Raw genomic sequence first — 20,352 nt, 5'->3', positions numbered from 1 at the left:
TTGTTTTCCAAAAAAAGTAACTGGTTCTCCGTGTTCAAATGATTTCTTGAATGTCATTTGGCAAGATTTTGACTTTAAATGCTGAATGTTAAAAATGCCAAGTCAAGTGGTAAGGAAAGGGTGGATTTTTTTTTATTTTTAATGGTAAAGAATCGAAGACATGAAGAAATAAGATTGCCACCTCCATAACAAATGGTGCGATTAAATTTCATTTCTAATGCAATGGATAAATTATCCGCAATAATTCAATTTCCATTTACACAGTGGACACCAAATGTCTTTGTGTTTATGTTCTTCGCGATCAAGTTTAGAATTGTGAGCTATTTCCAGCGAGATTCGGCCCGGAATATGGGCCAAGGGGCCTTTTTATGAAAGGGAAATATAAAATAACTAAATAATTTAATTAGTTTCCATAAATGGATTGAAATGCGGCTCAAATTCTAAGTCGCAATCTCATCAGGTGCATTCTTCTGTAATCCTGGAATTTCTTTTGCCAAATTTTACCCAAACTCTTCGAATTAGATAAGATTGCGTTATATCAAAAGATATCAAAGGTACACCAGGAATCTACCATGGTTGAAGTAAAAACGTAATACTGGAGAAACTCAGCAGGTCGAACTGCATGCTTTATAGAGCAAAGATCACCAACGTTTCGGACTTGAGCCCTTCATCAAGGTATAACAAAATATCGGCTCGAGTTTTAGGTCACTTCGGTTGAAAATTGTTTTGGGGGCTCACGGCAGTACTTGTCCTCACACAAAGTAAAGCACAAAACCCTGCAGACCGTGAGTGAAGTAAAACCTCAAAGCTGGACTAATCCAGCAGGTCAACCAGCGTCCTTTATACAGCAAAGATTAAAAATTAAATCTTAACGTTTCGGGCTCAGCGTTCTTAGTTACTATTTGACTCGTAATATTTCAACTTGCCGAAGGTTTGATAAAACGGTTTTTAAAAAAATGCTCTACATCTCTGACAAAGAGAAGGGAGCAGAGGTTTCATTACGCTGGGAGAGTAGCGATCTCCACCAAGTATCACAGGAGTCTTTTTTTTTTGCTCTACCAATTTCGACCCTACGGTGTAAGAAAACTTGGCAAAAGATGGAATGTGAACAGATAGTAAAATGACGGTATCGGAGAGTCAGCTCCAAAGTACAGTATAAATGATCAACTCCACAAATTATCGAAATTAATAATGCTAAAACATTCCAATTCCTCATTAAGGTTTAAAATTGAGAAAGACCGGGCCCCAATTGTGCATCTTTTGAAAGATTCGTTTCAAGTTTCGTTATTCTATATTAAACAAGGAGTACGGGCTTCATTAAGGTAACTATTAATTTTGCAAACTCTGAGCTGCCGCATGTGGCGAGAGACTAAAATGTAGCCAATATACATAGGTTCCGTACTAAAATGTATCCAGTTGCAATTTCCACCCCCCCCCCCCCCACCCCACCCTCAGTCGAAATTTTCTGGAATAAATTTATTACTTATTTGTGGGGCAAGAAAGCTGGTTAAAGGTCAATGACTGGCCTATGGGTGGACTGATGTCAGAGTAATGCATCAGATCTCAACAAAAGTGGACACTTGTTTCCAGCTCGACTCTGATGGAGCCCTGACACCCTTCCATCACACTGCGCAGAGTAAATTACCGGAACACTCTCATTCATGGACAGCTAATTAAAATGTTGTTTCCCCGCGTAAAAACATACTTGAAAGTTGAAACACTTCAGTAGCACTGATTGCTAAGTCCAAAATTATTACTTTGATATTCAACTACTCCAGTGTTGATTTAATAGGGAAAATTCAGTTTCCTGTCAAGGCAAAGAGGAGTGCCTCGATGTTAACAGTAGATGGCACAATGGCCACTAACCCATTGCAAGCAGCAACTGTGGACATTGCTTCTTTTATTGGATTGATCTGCAGAGGTTGTCAGTTTCGTTGGAATGTCGTTGGTTGGGGGTTTTTTTTCGTTTAGGGAAGCTGTAAAATTGTAATGCCGTGTGGAGATATTAAAACCTGCTGAAAATGTTGGGCACCGCACTACCCAAAGGTGGAAGGTGCTGGAGAAACTCAGCAGATCACGCAACATCGCACCCATGGAATCAGTTTTCTGAAGCTCGTTAATGCCCCTGTCATTTTTATCTCTCCCCAGAGCTCTGTGAAACGTCAAGCAGATGCAATTCCGATTTTATCATAAATTAGAGAATATATTGCCTTTCTGAGAATTCTATTTCAGTAAACTGTTATATCCAAATGTCCATGGAAGGGGGGGGGGGGGGGGGGAAGCAACCGCACGTGGGACTGGAAGAGTTAATCGGACCGACGAACATATCTGGGAATTCTGCAGACTGGCATTGTTAGAACAAGTGGAAAAGGCAATCACGGGACGATACTGAAATGTATCTTTTATACAGTCATTAAAACGAGGCGCGCTAATCGTTGAAAACGTGCTGTCAAGTTGATGCGATTTAAAGTATGATTTTAAATTGGTTTCTTTCGTATTTGAATGTGGCACGATTACGTTTCAGATCTATAGATTTGGATGCAAATTACGTTTCAGATCTATAGATTTGGATGCAAATTACGTTTCAGATCTATAGATTTGGATGCAAATTACGTTTCAGATCTATTGATTTGGATGCAAATACGATAAACACATGCTTCCACTGTTAAGTTTAAATTTCTTTCTTAAAGTAGTTGAACTACTTCCGCACAACAAGTAATATCAACCGTGGACTTTACACAGAAACAGGGCGTGAACGAGAATCTATTGGCAATCACAGTGTGAGGGGAAAGAATAGCCAGAGAGAAGATACAGCTCAGTTTATCCCAAATCTTTTCTGATTTGTGGCTCTTCCATCGAATTATTTCGCCGTGGTTGCTACCCGGGATAAATCTTCCGTTTATCTTTGTGAGATATACACAAGCAAGAATTACTTTCTTGCATGAACATCATCAGTGAGAGCTGCTCTCCGTTGTTCACTTGAATTTACAGATTATCCACCGGTTTCGATTTATTCTAGTAAACCAGATGCTAATTTTCTCCTTTACCCCCAAAATAAAAAGGCTGATGGCATTTTATATGAAGGCTTTGCTTACATAACGAAAATCAGAAAGTCTGTTGTTCGGGTTCCAACTGGCGATAGCGAAATCAATTTAATTAATTGAACCATTATCTACCGCGACACTAAAATAACGCGTATAGGATGAAAATGGATCAGCGACGCGACATTTTGATTGGACAGTTGCGATGGAATAAATAACTGAATTTAATGTTTACGGTTGCAAGGAGTGTGCAATGCAAATCTGGATCATATTCAGTAATGCAGCACAAAGGTATCCCTCGTACTATGCATGATCCTTCATATAGTATATCACATACTATACAATATACTGCATATATAGTCTTTAAATAGACACAATTTAACCAGATTTTCAGTTTTAAAAAATTAACTATTAATTTCTGCGTGTTGATTTAAGGCAAACTCCAAAGTAAATACTCTCAGAGGATGGAGTATATATCCAGCATCTAAATGTTACTCCCCTCTAATGGACTCCGATTGCATCTCCTGCTGCTAAGAAAGGCGGCTAATATACTGAAGGACACACTCTCTTTTCCACAAACCGTTCCCACTCGAAACGCTGACCAACAATTTCTACCCATGGATGCAGTCTGACCAATTGAGTACGTCCAGTAAATTTTTGCTCAAGATTCCAGCATCTGCAACATTTCTGTTTCTCAATTCTCCTTTCTTCCATCTGGGAAAAGGCTTGAGGGTGAAAGCACTCACCAACGAGTTTAAAAACAGCATCTTCCCCCGCAAACATCAGGCTCATGAATGAACCCCATAACAGTGATATCATACTGTCCTTGCTTGGTGCTAGTTGATTTCTTTTTTCATTGCAATCCTTTATTCTGAAATGGTGCTCTTTACACATAGAACAATACAGCACAGTACAGGCCCTTCGGCCCATGATGATGTGCCGAACCCACTTCAATCTCCTCAACAAACTAAACTTTTCCTACCTCAAACCTTTATTATCTTTCTTGCTGTATGGGTGCTAGAGATAACCTACATTTTGTTCGCAGAGGAACATTCTCACCGTACTAGGTATTTTGTCACAAGAAAACCTTAACAGAGGATCTGCATAGCGTGTGGATAAAACTGCAGAAAATGGAGGAGATATTTGGCAACCAATAAAAATAAATCTGATCGTTATTCGCAGACTAAAATCCGGCCATGCATCTCTGTGGCGGATTGTGAATGCTGGGCTATTCCTAATTTACTTAGGTTGGGCGGGAGGGGGTGGTTTTAGTTTGTTGCCTGTCCTGTTTTCACAGAGTTCCACCATCTGGAGCTGACAACGGCCTGGTCGCCGCAGAGGTGTTAACGTCGCTTTGAAGGCTTGGGAAGGTGAGGCAAACTTGAAGGGCTTTGCAATTAGCGAGTGTTGGTGGGGAACAGGAGACCAGAGGTGCTGAGAGAACGAAGGATGGAGGGGGGGGGGGTTGGGGGGAGGGGGTTGGGGGCGAGATAAGGGGGAGGAGAAAATATTGACGGGCAGACGTGTTCACTTTTGCTATTTAACTTTAATGGATTGGCTTTATGCAACTAATTTACAACACCAGCAACGGGCTGTGTCCTTGTCAAATCGCTTTTCAATTTTCAGTCACAGTCTTGAAGTCATAGGCCTTCGTTCCAACCGGTCCATGACGAAATGTTGGCCAGGGACATTTGAGAGGTGGCAGTCAGGGTGGGGATGGATGGGGACAATGTTGCTGAATGTGGAGGTAAGCAAAATAAAAAATAAATAAATACAAAGCAAGAAAAAACGGCAGAAAAAAATAAACTTTATCCAACACTGCGAATCTTGCAAACTCAAACTATTTGGATGAACTTTTATTTGAGAGACTCACAGTAGACTGCAGTTGCTGGAAATCTGAAGCTCAACAGAATCTTGAGGAGAACCCGCGGAATTCTTCTGGGAGATTTTGTTTAACTTTTATTTTAATTTTGCACTTTATCTTGAGTATACAAAAGAAAGAGAGCTGCATCTTATTACAGTTAATTATGTTTGCAAACAGTTATTGGTCTCCAAAAACTGAATTGGAAGAAAACTTTAAAAACACTGTGAAAAAAAAATTGAAAATCAGTTTAATCTGTGTAATGTACATGCTGAGAAATATGCCCCCCACCATTGCGCCTGGAAATCGTATAAAAGGGCAAATATGTTGGAAGTCAGCAAAGATAGGTGGGTCGCAAGGGTCATTAATTTACATGGTACACGACCGGAGTGAGGTGAAAGTTTAGGATGAATATTCTTTGGGTAGAATTCAGAGGACATTGCGGCGGAGACCTCGCGCCTTTTTTTTAAGAGAACTTTTTGAAGTAGTGATATATACTGTGAGGGAGAAGACGGCAGTGAGAGCAGTTTAGCAATGAGCCAGCAAAGGCATCGTGATCATATAGTGTCCGCTGTAAAGTAATCTGGAATATTATTATTAGACAACTGGAAATGTTCACAGACACATTAAGATGTTTTACCCTTATCAAGTTATCGGACCTGAATTAAATTCCGATATGACTGATTTGGAACTCTGTAATATTATCTGAGTCCAGCTGAAGGGGCTTTAAGCATTAAATTATGGGAGCTTCTTGAACAATAGTTCCTGAAATATTTCCAACAAACTGCGGTTATGTTAGGTTGTGTTACAACTGTGACACGGTGAGAATTGTTAGTAATTAAATGGAGTGGATGCAGATTGATTTGGACTCCATATGGATCGGGATTTTGCATTTGCCGTTTGCAGGCTCCATGCACTCAGGACGGCGCGTTGAAAATCAACGGATGCCTTGGCTCACCCCGTGTCTCGTTACTGGTTTTGATTTAGATCACTGCACACATCTATACAAACTCGTCCGCTATCCGCGGAAAACATAAATGCCAATACCAATCATATTGCCGTGCCTGGTGACTTTTTTGTTAATCAGTCTGATTTTTTTTTCCTGATAATTGGTTTGCCACAGACCTTGATTACTCCCCATATTTTGGCGCTATTCCGTAAGGATGGTCCGCTATGCATCTGCCCAGGGATCACGAACGTGCTACTTGATACAGAATGAAATCCTTCTTAATTCTTACCTGGACATTAGTTTCCCCAAATGCCATCGGTATGTATCAATTTAGAAGACTTTGGGGTTGATAACTGGACGAAGCCCCCCCCCCCCCCCTTTGTCCCTAACTTAACCAAAAATCTGTTCTAGTTATTGGATTTACTTCAGTGTAATGTTCGTTTTGTTTACACATATTAAGGAATCAGAGTGTGGCCGCTCCTGTCGGTGACTTAAAGGGAAGTAGAAGCAAAGCTTCTTTAAATTGTTAAAACCATTAGAAAATATCCCCCCACCCCAAATAAAACGGACAGCAGCGGAGCAGAAACTTTTGACTGATGCTTTGCCCCTGTCCCATATTCGGACTGAAGTGCCAAATGATAATTAGGTGGGCGCTGACATTGGTCCATGAGAACAATCGCTGCCAGCTGATAGGGCGCTAACGGTGTGATTGACAGGTCTCCGCCTCCTGCCGCCTGTAACTGACACGCGTGGAGCTGGACGGGTGAAGTATGTCCACCGTTCTCCTGCTTGTAAGTGCTGACAGATCAAGGCAACAAAATTCAATTACCAGCCCTAATTGCGCTCAGAGTCCACCCGCGGCGTGCCTTGTCCATGTCACTCCATCTGGCCCATTGGATGAGACGGAACTCTCATTTCTCTCTCTCTCTCTCTCCACCACTCTGAAAACCCGTTGATATTTTTTTCCAGCAATAATCTTCAAGCTGGATTCCGTCTGGGAGTTTGTGGCAAAGAACTTTCTTTAAGAAAAAGCTGCCTCCCACACACACACCAGAGCGGGGCGTGGAATGGCCGAGAAAAGGAGATCGCCGTCTACGATGAGTTTGAAAGCTCACGCATTTTCAGTGGAAGCGCTGATCGGAACGGAAAAGAAGAGGAAACTGGACGACCGCGGCGTGAATGGTGTTGGGATGAAAGATGGAGCAGCGACCCGGCCTGTGAGCGTGTCCAATAAAGAGAGGAACTCGGACGAGGAAAGAAACTGTGGCACAGACTGCAGCGAAAGATCGGGTGAGTTTTTGCCCTTTGATTAGCTCCCCAAATGTCAAGATTTCCTCATGCCAGTGAAATAAGAAGAAACCCACCCGGTTACACATTGAACTGCAACTTTGGCGCTGAGGTTCGGTTAAGTTTTCATCAAGCAAGACCTGTTTATATTTCACTTTTACAACCACCGGTTTCGGGTTATAAACTGTGTGTCGTGAGACTCCCGTTAGTTACTAATAAATCTTTTTTTTTGTATTATCGTTGTTTCTGTCCCCGGCACGTTGTGCGTGCAAATGCAATATATATGCAGTGAGAACATCCTTTAATAATTAACATTTTACTGCGGCATTTTTTCCCATTTGCACCTCAGTCTAATCTCAAACTGATCATGTGTTTCATATTTGCTCCCCCCCCCCCCCCCCACCCCACCCCGTGCTTCAGGGGACGATGCATTGGAGTGCCCTTCCCCTCCAATAGTCACTAAGACTTATGTCCCGTCCAAGAGCGGCCCTTCTCGAGAGGACATTCACGCCGAACTCCAAGGTGCTGACCTGTGGAAAAGGTTTCACGATATCGGCACGGAGATGATCATTACCAAAGCGGGAAGGTCAGTCTGACAGCGGCTCGCAAAAAGTCGAGATGCACTTGTTATTTTTTTTATTTTTTTGCAAATTAGACGTAAAATGCTGGTCCTGACCTGGTGTTTAAAACGTCAGTGTTAACTCTTCCCCCATCTGTGTACTGATCGTTTCAAATAATTTCGCTGGTTTATGTTATTTATTATGTATCAAGGATACATGTTGCTGAGGGTTATTAAACCCACATGTGCCCGCTTGTAAATGTTTTAAAAGAGCTTCATTGCGGATCGGGGAAGAAAAACTGCAATTTAGTATGAGGGAAGCCCACATGTTAGAAGGTTTTCTTAATCTATTTGTGAAGCTCGATTGCTTTGATGAGCATCCTGCGCAGATAGAAGGGAAGTTGTTATTTTTAAATCAATGTTTTGGGTCTGGTCGCTGCGTTTACATTTTCTTCTTCCCTCATTTAGAATGGCGGGTGATGGTTTTGGTGACTTTTACTCGCTTTCCCCTCTGCAACCCAGGGTTTTATGACAGATCGAGGCTGATCGACACTCTAAACAATTTAAATTTTAAATGTAAATAATGGATAGGTATTTTTATTATTATTACCCCCCCCCCCCCAACCACCACCATCCATTGTTGTTGTTGGTTCTTTTAAACATTCCCTTTCCCTTCCAGACGCATGTTTCCAGCTATGCGGGTGAAGATCTCTGGCCTGGATCCTCATCAACAGTATTATATCGCCATGGACATAATTCCAGTGGACAATAAGCGTTACAGGTAATTACTCGAGATCACTGACTCTGTGTGTGTGTGTGGTTGAGAGAGGGGGGGGGGTGGTTATCTGACGGTACTCGTGCATTTGTGACTCCAGCGCTAATTAGAACTGCCAACTAAAATAGTAAAATGCCCGTTCAACTAACGTAAACATTCTAACTATTTATTATTGTTGTAGTGTCATGAATCTGGTTAGAAGACGCGGTTAAAGATTGCAAGATGGAACCGCACTGAGAGAACCAACATGCGCCAAATTGTCCGTGTGTTGTTGGTTATATATCAGAACGTATTTGCCCAAATTCCCCAAGTTCATAGCTGGCCCATTTGCTCCCCACTCCGGGCCACCCTGTGACGTCCATTATCTTTCTCAAAACGTAACCGAAAGTACAAAATAAATAGCGAGAGATAATTTCCACAATACCAGCCCTTCAGCATCAGGATGCACCTCTCCCGATGTTTCTTCCCACCTCTCAACTGTGCACTCCTCTCATGAGCCACATTTTCCACCATAAGCTTTTCTCGGAGAGTCAACATTGAAGCTATCGACATTGTATCCTTCTAACCTTTAACATAAGACAGTCTACAATATGATGAATCCAAACTGAATCTTGCAATTCAGTAATTAATCTGAGCCTCTCTCGTTGACTGCAACGATCAGCAATAATGAACCTCGCCGTCAGAATCCTAAAAAATAAGCCTTTGCAAATTAAATTACTAAGTTTTTCATTAAAAGCGGAGATGCCAACGAAACCTCGATGACAATTACAGAGTTATCTCTTCGCATAATCTTGAAAGGACTTTTGACTTGGCTTCTCGATTTCCCCCTCCCCCCGAAGATTTCGTGAAGATTTTAATAATCATAAATTGTAACGTCGAAACTACAAATCGGGGAATCGTCTGATCATGTTTGATTTAATTCATTTATCATGGAGCTCAGCTTGGACGTGGTGGGCCGAGGTGGCCTATTTCAATGCTGCTCAGACTCTTGTTCTGGCATCTCTCCTGATGCAGGTATGTGTACCACAGCTCCAAGTGGATGGTAGCTGGGAATGCAGATTCTCCGGTCCCTCCTCGGGTTTACATCCATCCCGACTCTCCAGCCTCGGGAGATACTTGGATGCGACAGGTCATCAGTTTCGACAAGCTGAAGCTCACTAACAACGAACTTGACGACCAGGGTCATGTAAGTGCCCACGCCCCGACATCCCCGCTTCCCTTTACATGTAACCGCGGAACAGATTTGGTTTCTCGTAATTCGCAGATCAGGCCGAAGTTGATTTGCAAATCGATTTAGAAATTCCTGAATCAATAGAGACAAATGTCTCCTTGTATTTTTTAAAGGCAGTAAATAAATCTGTTTGTTGCGCTGTTTCTGACGCCTCCTCTCGGCAGAGTTTATTTAAAACTATCTCGAACTTTATGAGATGGCCCCAGATTAGGTAAAATGTTTATTTAAGCAAGGCCAAGCTCATTAAATTGACATTTTAAAAGGATAAATAACTAATTTTGGATCGACCGCTGCAAACAAAGAAGACGAAACGCAAGCTCCGTAGCAGGCAGGCAAAATCGTGAAGTGTTTGGAAATGTGAGAATTTAATTTAGCACATGAATGATAAATTTACACCAAGCAATCGTCTGCAAATGAGGGATATGCAAATTATTTAATCATTAAAAAAGTGATGTTATATTGCTCTATTAATTAACTATTAGAACTTAATTTATTAGAGAAATGTGCCATTGATACGAACATTATTTATGTATATATATGTATATTTTGGCTCTGACCTTAAAAAAAAGGTTTACCGAAACCGACAAGGGTGGAAACAGTTTTATCTCTATTTTTTAGTAAGTTGGGTCCGTTTTGTGGACTAAAACGCGGACTACGGCTCGCCCTGGCAGCTGGCAGCGGGCGCGACTGAACGGCAGTCTGGAGACGGAGGGGGAGGGGAACACGGGGAAATGCAGATCTAAATACGAGGACATTGTATGACTGAAAGCGGCCTGCTATTCTGATTTATGTAGCAACTTTGAAAATGTATGTATCATTCTGGGAATGCGGGCATCGATGGCGAAAATGGGATTTGCCGCTAATCCGTCGTTATTCTGGGAAGGCGGGGGTGAATCCCTAGATTCCCTCGCCAACAGCTGCAATTCTTTGTAGCAGTTTGATATAACTGTGAGTTTCATAGGCCAATTCAGCGAACCATATGGAGGCCAGACTGAATAAAGGTGGTAGTGTTTCATTCCCAAATTAATATTTTGTTTTTGAAAAGTAATCAGTTTTTCAATGTATACATTTAAATTGAACATTTGTAAATTTAAAAATAAGCTAAATTCAAATTAAAATTCCCAACCTCACGTCTTCTGGTTATTAGACTTGCCTCACGGCTGCAGGATTGCGATCTTTTCAGTGCGAATCTTTTTTCCCCCCCAAATTGTAACATTTTGTTTCGGGCCGTCGTGATGTACGGGAGCTTTGAGAACCAGTTTCTGGAGCTGAGCCTAATACAACGCGAAAGAATCCCTCCAAACGTCTAAAATTCACAATTGTAACCACTGAAAGTTAAGGTTTGCTTGAAGGCGACTGGATAATTTCGTTGGGTATTAAAATCACACGTCGCACTTCGTCACCGGCAAGTGTATCTCAGAATTTAGCCTTGGTTTCGGGTTCTAACCCAGTGTTCGGTTGCTATTTCGCACGCAAAAATACCATCATCGCGTTCAATGCACTGAACACAAATGTTTGTTTGGGGGAAAAAAAAACCACATTGCACTAAATTAAAATATAATTCTTGAGGAGGTTTCGTGCATGAACCGGTAACTCTGGTACAAGGTGAGCGCGAGCAGCGAAAAGATTGTATCGAGCAACAGCAGAATTTAAAGGGACACACAACCCGCGGACGTCACGCTGTTTGTTTCACGTCGATGGAAATTCCAAGTCGGAATTTGTAACAAACTGTCGGCACTAGCCTGACGTGGGCATTACTGGCGTCACCGAATGGGAAAGGTAAATTAAACTGGGATCTTATTTGTAAAAGGCACCCGGTTTACTTCAGAGAAACACGCTGGAGATGGTTTGGTCTAAGCGCAACGTTGAACGAAATCCTTAAATACGAAGCAAACAATTCCCCATTCTTAAAACGTGGACATAGATAATCTGTCTCTCCAGGGATCCTGCTAATGAAAGGGTATCAAGGAAGCACTGAGAACTTTCTTCTTGATCCCACCTGAAATAACCATCTCGTCCTTGTTGGTGAAACAGATTATTTTGCATTCGATGCACAAGTACCAGCCCCGGGTGCATATCATTCGGAAGGAGTGTGGAGAGGAATTGTCTCCCGTCAAGCCCATTCCGAGAGGAGACGGGGTGAAACATTTTTCCTTCTCCGAGACCGTCTTCACCACAGTGACCGCCTACCAAAACCAGCAGGTAAGAGGCGAGCTCCAAATTCCACTCCAACCATCACACCGAATGTTCTCCGGTTCCCTCAGAATCACTCTCTGTTCTCTCTCCATTTAACTTTGCTCATTTCACTCTGTAATTGTTTTCTTTTGACTGCAAATCTTTATCGAGCGACTGTGGTACGAACAGTCCCAGTCCACACTCCCTCTGCCATATTACACGTCTATCCTTATTTTAAAATATCCATTATAATTTATCTTATTTGAATAATTTTTCATCTAGGATTTGTTGTCAATTAGCCCATGATGTATTTCAGATTTTAGGTTTGTTATCACAGTACATACATGACATCACATACAACCCTGAGATTCTTTTCCCTGCGGGAATACCACTTATTGGCAGTGCAAAAAAACCCTCAACGTACACATGTAAACAAATTGACTGGAAAAACAGAGAGAGAGAGCGAGCAAAAAAAATCAATAAAGTGCAAAAGTAAGAGTCCTTAAATAAGTTCCTGATTGAGGAGTCTGATGGTGGAGGGGTGGTAGCTGTTCCTGAACCTGGTGGTGCGAGTCTTGTGGCACCTGCTGTATCTCTTTCCTGATGGTAGCAGCGAGCTGGTCTGGGTGGTGTGGATCCTTGACTGCTGCTGCTCTCCGAAGGCAGCCCAACATGATTCCTTGCCAGTTCATGCGAACAGTTAGAAGCCTATTAAACTAGAGTATTGTTTCTCCTTCCGTCACTACCCCGGATCCCCTTTCCAGACATCCACCCTGCACATGGCCTTCTAAACTCCCCCGCCCCCACTTCACAAATGCATGTTCTCTATTATTTCATAACCAGAAAAAAAAGATTCTGACAATCCATCTTTTCTATGGCACTCAATTTTATTTTAATACAGCAAGAATGCAATTGTGATTTGAACTTATGACTGATATACAGCAATCTACAGCGTCTCTGGTGTCCACTCAGCTTCCATCAGTATTGCTAACTATTAGAGATTGGTCTTCTCGCTAGACGTATTCCAATGTGAATTGAACAGCCACAGAAAAGATTTGGCGGGGGCGGGAACTCAACAGATCAGGCAGCATCTATGGAATCAAACAGTTAGCGTTTCGAGTGGGCCACTGTTTGTCAAAACTGGGGAGGGAGGGTGAGAGAGAGATGCACGTTCTGGGGTGGTGGTCGTACGTTAAAGTGAGCGAATGCAGTCGAAAAATCAAGGCGTCCAAATGTTCTGCTGGTAGTTTGCAGTGGACAGATCGAGCGAAGGCTGATTTTCATTTGTAGAACAGGAATGTAACGTCGCAGTTTGCAAACTGAACCCAAAATGCGTGGTCTTCTAATGCCGATTCCAACTTTGCCTCAGATCACACGGTTGAAGATCGACCGAAATCCGTTTGCAAAAGGGTTCCGCGATTCAGGACGCAACAGGTAAATCATTTTCATTCCCCAGAAGGAGAAGTTATGTGAAACCTCGATGTCGACACACGATAATAAAGGCTGTTGCAGTAAACTTTCAAATTGACCTCAGACTTCCCACGCCTTCCTTAACTCGAAATAATTAGACGTTGCATCAGAAGCCCCCTCCCGAGGGCAGGGCCAGGCGAGCAGAGGCAGAGATTAGCGCTGCAGCCCTTCTTTCAGTCGGATTCCTGCGTCTAAAGTTTAAAATCGAAAGAGAAAAGGGCCAAACTCTGGCCCCTTTGGAAAGTACAGGAAAAGAGGATTTTATCTGTTAAACCAACTCTGCTATTTGATATAGTACAAGCGCGGTAAGTGATAAAACGGGAAAAGTTCAAGACACCTTGTCTAAATTATCGCCTGAGCAACATCTCTCCGGGAGGCGACTTTTATCTCGACGCGAACTGGAACACAAAAACTCCGATTACTTGGGGGAAATAAAGCCTGATTGTTGTGCCTGCGTCCTACCCAATAAACTTTGTTTTAAATTGCAGCTTCCTGCAAAACGCTTACGATCCCCCTAAATCCATCGCCCGCAAACATCACAACCCCTTTCCTGGTTACTTTTCACGTCCGTGAAGTGGTTACACGTGAACTTTAATTTACATCTTTTCGCCAGGGAAATATAGGAAAGTCGCGGTGACCGCGGTAGGGTCTCAACCAGAGCGCCTGGCGGGCTGGGACCAACGCGACTCCCGACCTTGGCCAGTCGTTGAAGTGATGAGATGCGCGGAGTGTCAACTTGCTGGTGATCGCTGAGACCCTCCGTCCATTTGCTAGGCTGCTCGTACCAGGGACATTGGGAATGTTTTCGCAGTCTATCAATCCCGCACTATTAGCGTGGACTGTTGAAGCTGCTGCGGAATCGATGCATCGAGACCTGCTTTGTTCATGAACTCATACAGTGAACTGGTCTTTTACTGAAACACATAAGCACAGACAGAACGTTTTGGAAATACTCAGCAGGTCAAGCAGCGCGAATGGAGAGAGAAACAGACCCATGGTAGCTTAAAAAAACACACAGAAACGCTGAAGGAACTCAGCCGGTCCATAGGAGCTAAAGAGAAATGACCGATTTGGGAGGGGGGGGGGGGGCTGAAGGGCTTTGGCCCGAAACGTCGGTAATATAGCTTTACCCGACTGAGTACCTCCAGCATTTCTGTGTGTGTTTTAACTAAAATCACAGCGTGTTTCCCTCCATGGCGACTCGAAACGTTCATTTCTATTCATTCTTCCATCTGGTGGCAGTGGTGCTGGCGGGGAGGGGCCAATCGGCCCAATTAGAATTACATTAATTTTCTTTATCCCCACATCCTCCCACTGTATACCACTTTTGATCGGTTCTTTGAAAACGGCTGAATGAACATTTGCTGTAAGTCTTCTTTAAAAACAGATTCCTCAGTGCTTGCGGTATTTGAATTCTGTGAGTCATGCTCTGGGTCCTGATTCCTCTGCAATGCAATACTTTCAAGTGAGTTACTATTTAAATGCTATCTGTTTCCATGTTACCCATCAAACCTAGGATATCTTCATCTTGAATTCCAGTTATTATATTTTCATCCATTTGCTTAATATTCCTTCACAGTATCCTTCTGTCCTTCCTTCACTGAACATTGCATTGTCAATATATTACATGCAATTTTCTCATTAGATCTTTGAGATAGATTCTTCTTAGCTGAGATCCAAGCACTGAATCCATGATACTAAGCTGAATGATGACCTCTTTCATTCGATTCACCATTTGCTCTCCATTATATAATCTTTGAATCTTCTTAAAAATTGATACTCTGGCATTCATATTTGGTGATCCTCTTATGTTGCACCGTATCAAAGGATTTATAGATCCAAAAACACATTTACTACTTTCCACTTGCTAATACTGCAAGTGACAACAAAACGGTCAAACAGTATCATGCTTCTTATATAAATGTAAAATTTTCCCAAATAAATTATGATCTTGCAGATGAAAATCAAAAGAGTGCAGATGCTGGAAACCTGAAATAAAAATAAAACATGGTCAGCAGGTCAGGCAGCATTTTGGAAAGGGAAATGTAGCTTCTGTTTCAGGACAAACGCATTTCAAACTGATGAAAGGTCTTCAAACGGAGATGCTAACTCTTTTTCTCTTTCAGAGAACTTATCTATACTGTTAAGTGTTTCTAACATATTTTCTAGATGCTACCATGTGCTAAGCGATGAATTGTAATTTTTTTTTCATTCTGCTACCTGCTTCATGACCGCCTCTTGCTTTCTCTACTTCTTTTCTTGAAAACCAAAGTTACTTTTGTTGTATTCAGATTCATAGGGTACATTCTAAAATTTGGAGGGATGTTAGATTTAACATATCCTTTATCTCTATTCCTACCAGGTTCCTACCAGGTCAAACCTATACAACCAGGTTTATTGTCTTTCAATCTCACTCATATTTTACTTTACTGCCTTCAATTTCTTTAAATTCCAGATTTGTTTAAAAAAACATATGGTTTGCTGTTATTATTTGTCTTTTTTTGCTATGGAGGGGTAAAAAAAAATTGTTTAATGGGTTTGCCATTTATTTATTCCCCAAAATTGGCTCTCTGAACCCTCACTGAACTTGACTATTTAGTTTTACATTCCTTTGGAAATTGTCACAATCTACTTTATGACACAAACTGACAATATCATTTGTTACTTTTATCTTATTCATTTCTGGATATTCCTTTTCTGAATTCTAAAATCGTCCTATTCCTTGGGGTTACTTTACATTTTCTTGTTCAGCACATTTGGCCCACTAAATTTTTGTTAGATCTTACGTGAACATAAGCTCACTGCCAATTTGAATTATTTAAATATTTCTCATGCTTTATTACTCTACAATCACTGTTCATGCTTCTGGTCCTTCTGTCTTAGAGACACAGTTTTGGGATGTGCTATGATGTCCTCTGGCCATTCATTAGAAAATCCAAACAGATTGCCTTTATTTTCTTAGCATCAACATTATATTGTAAATTTGACACTGAACTCATCACCTCTGATGGCTATTTTTTCAGGTTCATTGCGCTCTTCACATATCAGATGAGTTTTCTATCATGTTTTTGCTAACAGCATCATGAAAGTAAAAAATTGAAAGCAGTGCACCAAGGGCAACAGAGGATCAGGTGAGCAATGCTTAATAACGTTGAGAGGCATTAGGACAAATGCTGTTGGCTGAGGCCCATCACCTGCCCTAGTTTCTCACAATCCAGCCTCCAGAATCCTCCTAAATGGAGAATTTCAGAAATTCACCACCTTCACTGAGGGGAAAGAAGCACCATGCACGTAAGTTTTAAAAGACTACCTCCTTATCTTGTCATCTTATCTTCTAATTCGACACTCTCCCATTAGGGGAAACATCACAATATGACCCTATCAGGTTTACTTCAGATTCATCCCACTTCCTTCAGGGGATTGAAGTCACCTGATCAACTATAATCATATTGAATGATGGTGCAAGTTCAAAGGACTGAATAGCCTATTCCGGCATCCATTTTCAATTATTTAAAATCCTCAAAAAATACAAATTTGTTGAGCAAATATAGATACAATAAAATAAATGCACTTTCGTAAAAAATTGAATGGAACTATTGTCACGTGGTGAAAGACAGTGAAAAGATTTGTTTGCATGTATGTAGGCAAATAAACTCATATTTAAGTGTAGCAGATAGTGCAAAGGTGCAGGGGTGTAGTGTTGCAATAAGTAAAAGAGTCCAGGGCATAGTGTGCTGCAAAGATAATATGCATGATATAAAGAAAAGTAGAGTCAAACAGTGCAAGGGCACCAATAACAGGTCCATTTAAGAGACTGATTACAGTAGAAAAGAAGCATCCTGTACAATTGTAACAACACTTTCTGTCTAAACCCTAATACCTTGAAATAAAGGGAAAAGGTACCTGCCTTTCTAACCACCAGCATGGTAATTTTTGTGTTTCAGACACAGGAACCTTTTGATCTCTCTGTAATCCATAAAGTTGCAGCCTCTTCCCATTTGGACTTTTGACAGCTTTTACCGAAGGGCATGACTAGAGACTTTCCCACATTACCCCACCTATGCTAGTGTAGAGTCCAAATATCTTTTTCACAGCATGCCCTCCTAGTAGAAGTGGACGGAATAAATTGGAGAATAATATGATTATTAGCCATGGGCATTACTCATCCCTGACTGCAAGGTGCTGGCTGATTTTTAAAATTATCTGTGTCATTCCAGTATTATTTTTTAATAGCTAAATCTGGCTCAATGTTTAACTACAGAATTTAAACTATTATCAAATGTACAGGAAACTAATTTTAATTTCCACCATAATAGAAAGGGAGCTTGCATCTGTATTAACAGTCAATGCAAACACAAATTTCATTTGAATATCCCAGAGAGATCGGTTCTTTTTGCCCTACTGTAGGATGGACATGATTGCACTGGAGCAGGTGTAGAGAAAATTCAAGAGAGTGTTGCTCAGGATGGAATATTTCAGTTATGAAGAGATAATGTATAGACTGGGTTTGTGTCTTTTGGACCACAGGAGACCGGGGAGAGAGGGCGAGGTCTGATGGAGCTGTACAAAATGATGAGAGACAGGGTAGACAGCAAGGAGCTTTTCTTCATGCTGAAAATATCAAAGATCAGAGCGCTTAAGTTGGAGGCGAGGAGTAAGAGATTTGGAAAGGAATCCAAGGAAGAACCTCTTTCCCCACAAGATAGTTTGAAACTTGGAATGCACAGTCTGAGAAGACGGTGGAGGCAGGTATTCTCATTAAATTTCAGAAGTATCTGAATGAGACTAACTCACCAAAGCATTGGAGGCTAAGGACCATGTGCTAGTATGATACTAAATGGTTGACATGGACATGGTGGGCGACTCACGAAGACCTGTTTCTGTGCTTTATGATATGATGACTGGTTATCATAACAATATTCTAATTTATTTTGTATCTATATATCCACTGTAATTGATCTATTAAAACTAAAACTGGCTTATACTAATTTATTTTTCTGTTCAAAATCTGGACAAGAAAATGAGACCTTAATAAAAAGAAAAAAGTAAAAGAAGATGTAATTGTTTACATTTATTTTGTCCAGCTAACCTTACTGGGGATACTTCTTCATATTTCATTATTGTTCCTGACATATCCAGAAACTAGCGGCCTCTCATTCCTATGCTTGCAAGCAGTCAGAGTCCGAAGGAAACTGAAACTAATGGAAACAACCCGTCTCCTCCGCCCAGCCCAACGACAGTACAGATCAACTTGGGACCTTCCTCCAACCCTCAAGCCAAACCAACTTTCTAAAAGTCATCGGCAAAGGGAGCTTCGGAGAGGTCCTGCTTGCTGAACGCAGATCTTCTGATGACCTTGCTCAGTTTCAGCGCTTGAACGCTTTCTTCTTCTTCTTCTGCTCGCCACGAGTGTCAGACGTCAACTCTCTAGTTTGGCAAGCTCTAGCCCAATGGCCCTTCCTCCCGCAGTTGGTGCAGGTATCTTGCCGTGTAGGGCACCGGTTGTGGGCATGTAGTGTCAAGCCACAGAAGTAGCACTTTGGGGACCGGCTTTTGCGTCGCAGTTTCATAATGCTCAGTAGCGAATCTTCACTACGGGTCGGTCTGAGGGGTACCGCTTCTGCACTTCTCCCTTGCTCGAATGCTTTCGCTCCTTGTAGCCCAGTTACAAGCATCTTCGCTTGTTGCAGAGCCTCATTAAAGGTCAAGCCCGGAGTCTCCAGTAGATGTTGTCTAACATATCCTGATTCCAGACCGCTTATGAATGCGTCTAACATCAGGAACTCACGGTGGGCTTCAGCCACGATGGCAGCACAGGCACAGTCCCTAGATAGCCCTTTCAGGGTGACCACAAAGACATCTACGCTCTCACCTGCTTGTTGCTTCCGAATGTGAAGCTGGTGTCTTGCGAACAGGGTGTTCTGAGGCCTATCATAATAGGCTTTAAGGAGATTCACTGCGTTCTGATAGTCAGCTACCTCTCTGACCACGGAGTAGGAGACGTCTCCGAGGAGAGCCACGAAATGGTTCATTTTCTCAGCGTCTTGCACGACATTGTTCTTTCACATGTATGCTTCAAAACACTGGAGCCAGTGGTGGAACTTTTCTCCGGCTCGGGTGGCATCTTGATCTATCTCGAGTCTTCCAGGTTTCAGGAAAGTATTCATAATTTTCTTCTGTTAATAAAATTGATACGCCATAAGCAAGGACCAGTCTTGCATCATATTATAGGCTTTTATTAACAGAAGAAGCCACCTCTCCTGACCAGCAGGATAAGTTGCACCATCTGTTATACCAGTAGGGTGGAGCCAATCTATAGTCATAAACAATAGCAAGCCGTCAGCATAATACATTGCATCACTACATCACTATAATCCTTCATTTACCACTTTTAGTAACTGAACTATGAAGGGGCATTACAGATTAGGATGTTCTTTTTAAAATCCAGTGCAGTATCTGAAAAGTTTGCACATTATTTAAATATAATGTTTAAACCATTCATATAACATTGCATTAAGGGTGCCTGATGGATATGAAATTACCAGAATGGAATGGAAAAAAATTGAAAGTGATCCATTCGCATTTCAGAAAATCTAAATGATTCTGTTCCACTGTAACTTCAATAGACAGACGTGGTGCCTCAAAGGCTGGATTTCATCCACACATTAGGAGGAAGCATGCAATTATTTCATTGAATGACTTCATTCAAAGCTAAGCCTGGGTGAAATAGTAAGATGTTGAAACATGCTGAAATTTTAAGAACTTGTAAAAATTAAATTTTACAGTTTTACATTAAATATATCTCTACCTATTAACCAAGAGGCAAAGATAACTTTAAATATTAAAAATAATTTCTTTAAATCCCATACTTCATTCATCCAAATCTAGAATCAATCAGAGCCCTAAATAACCATCCTTATTATGAACATATTTTAAAATAACTGTCCTTATTTGAACCAATCAGACTTTTGAATGGAGCAATTTATTTAACAATCATTCAATAA

General features: G+C 41.5%; 1 protein-coding gene and 1 long non-coding RNA gene across 10 annotated transcripts in view; one reads left to right on the top strand and one right to left on the bottom strand.

Annotated features, from left to right (window-relative positions):
- Positions 1 to 4,567: 4,567 nt before the first annotated feature.
- LOC138737034 (uncharacterized) lies at positions 4,568 to 11,158 on the bottom strand. 2 transcript variants are annotated; one of them, XR_011340721.1, is made up of 3 exons: positions 10,830 to 11,158; positions 4,915 to 5,022; positions 4,568 to 4,776 (listed from the first exon to the last, which is right to left on the bottom strand). It is a non-coding gene; the product is annotated as an uncharacterized lncRNA (long non-coding RNA). The 2 variants fall into 2 exon arrangements; XR_011340720.1 differs by lacking the exon at positions 10,830 to 11,158 and adding an exon at positions 6,141 to 6,486.
- The window catches only part of tbx18 (T-box transcription factor 18), a 31,767-nt gene continuing 17,960 nt past the window's right edge, over positions 6,546 to 20,352 (top strand). For 5 of the 8 annotated variants that reach the window (XM_069887442.1, XM_069887439.1, XM_069887441.1 and 2 more), the window contains exons 1-6: positions 6,566 to 7,141; positions 7,559 to 7,724; positions 8,377 to 8,478; positions 9,487 to 9,658; positions 11,738 to 11,905; positions 13,248 to 13,312. In XM_069887442.1, coding sequence (XP_069743543.1) covers positions 6,919 to 7,141; positions 7,559 to 7,724; positions 8,377 to 8,478; positions 9,487 to 9,658; positions 11,738 to 11,905; positions 13,248 to 13,312 — 896 coding nt within the window. In that variant the 5' untranslated portion in view covers positions 6,566 to 6,918. Of the gene's footprint in view, positions 7,142 to 7,558; positions 7,725 to 8,376; positions 8,479 to 9,486; positions 9,659 to 11,737; positions 11,906 to 13,247; positions 13,313 to 20,352 lie in introns of all 8 variants that reach the window. The other 3 variants (XM_069887437.1, XM_069887436.1, XM_069887443.1) reach the window with 3 other exon arrangements.

This window comes from Narcine bancroftii, chromosome 6 (assembly GCF_036971445.1).
Source record: "Narcine bancroftii isolate sNarBan1 chromosome 6, sNarBan1.hap1, whole genome shotgun sequence".
In the NCBI taxonomy this organism is placed as follows: domain Eukaryota; kingdom Metazoa; phylum Chordata; class Chondrichthyes; order Torpediniformes; family Narcinidae; genus Narcine; species Narcine bancroftii.
This window is presented reverse-complemented; position numbering and strand designations above follow the sequence as displayed.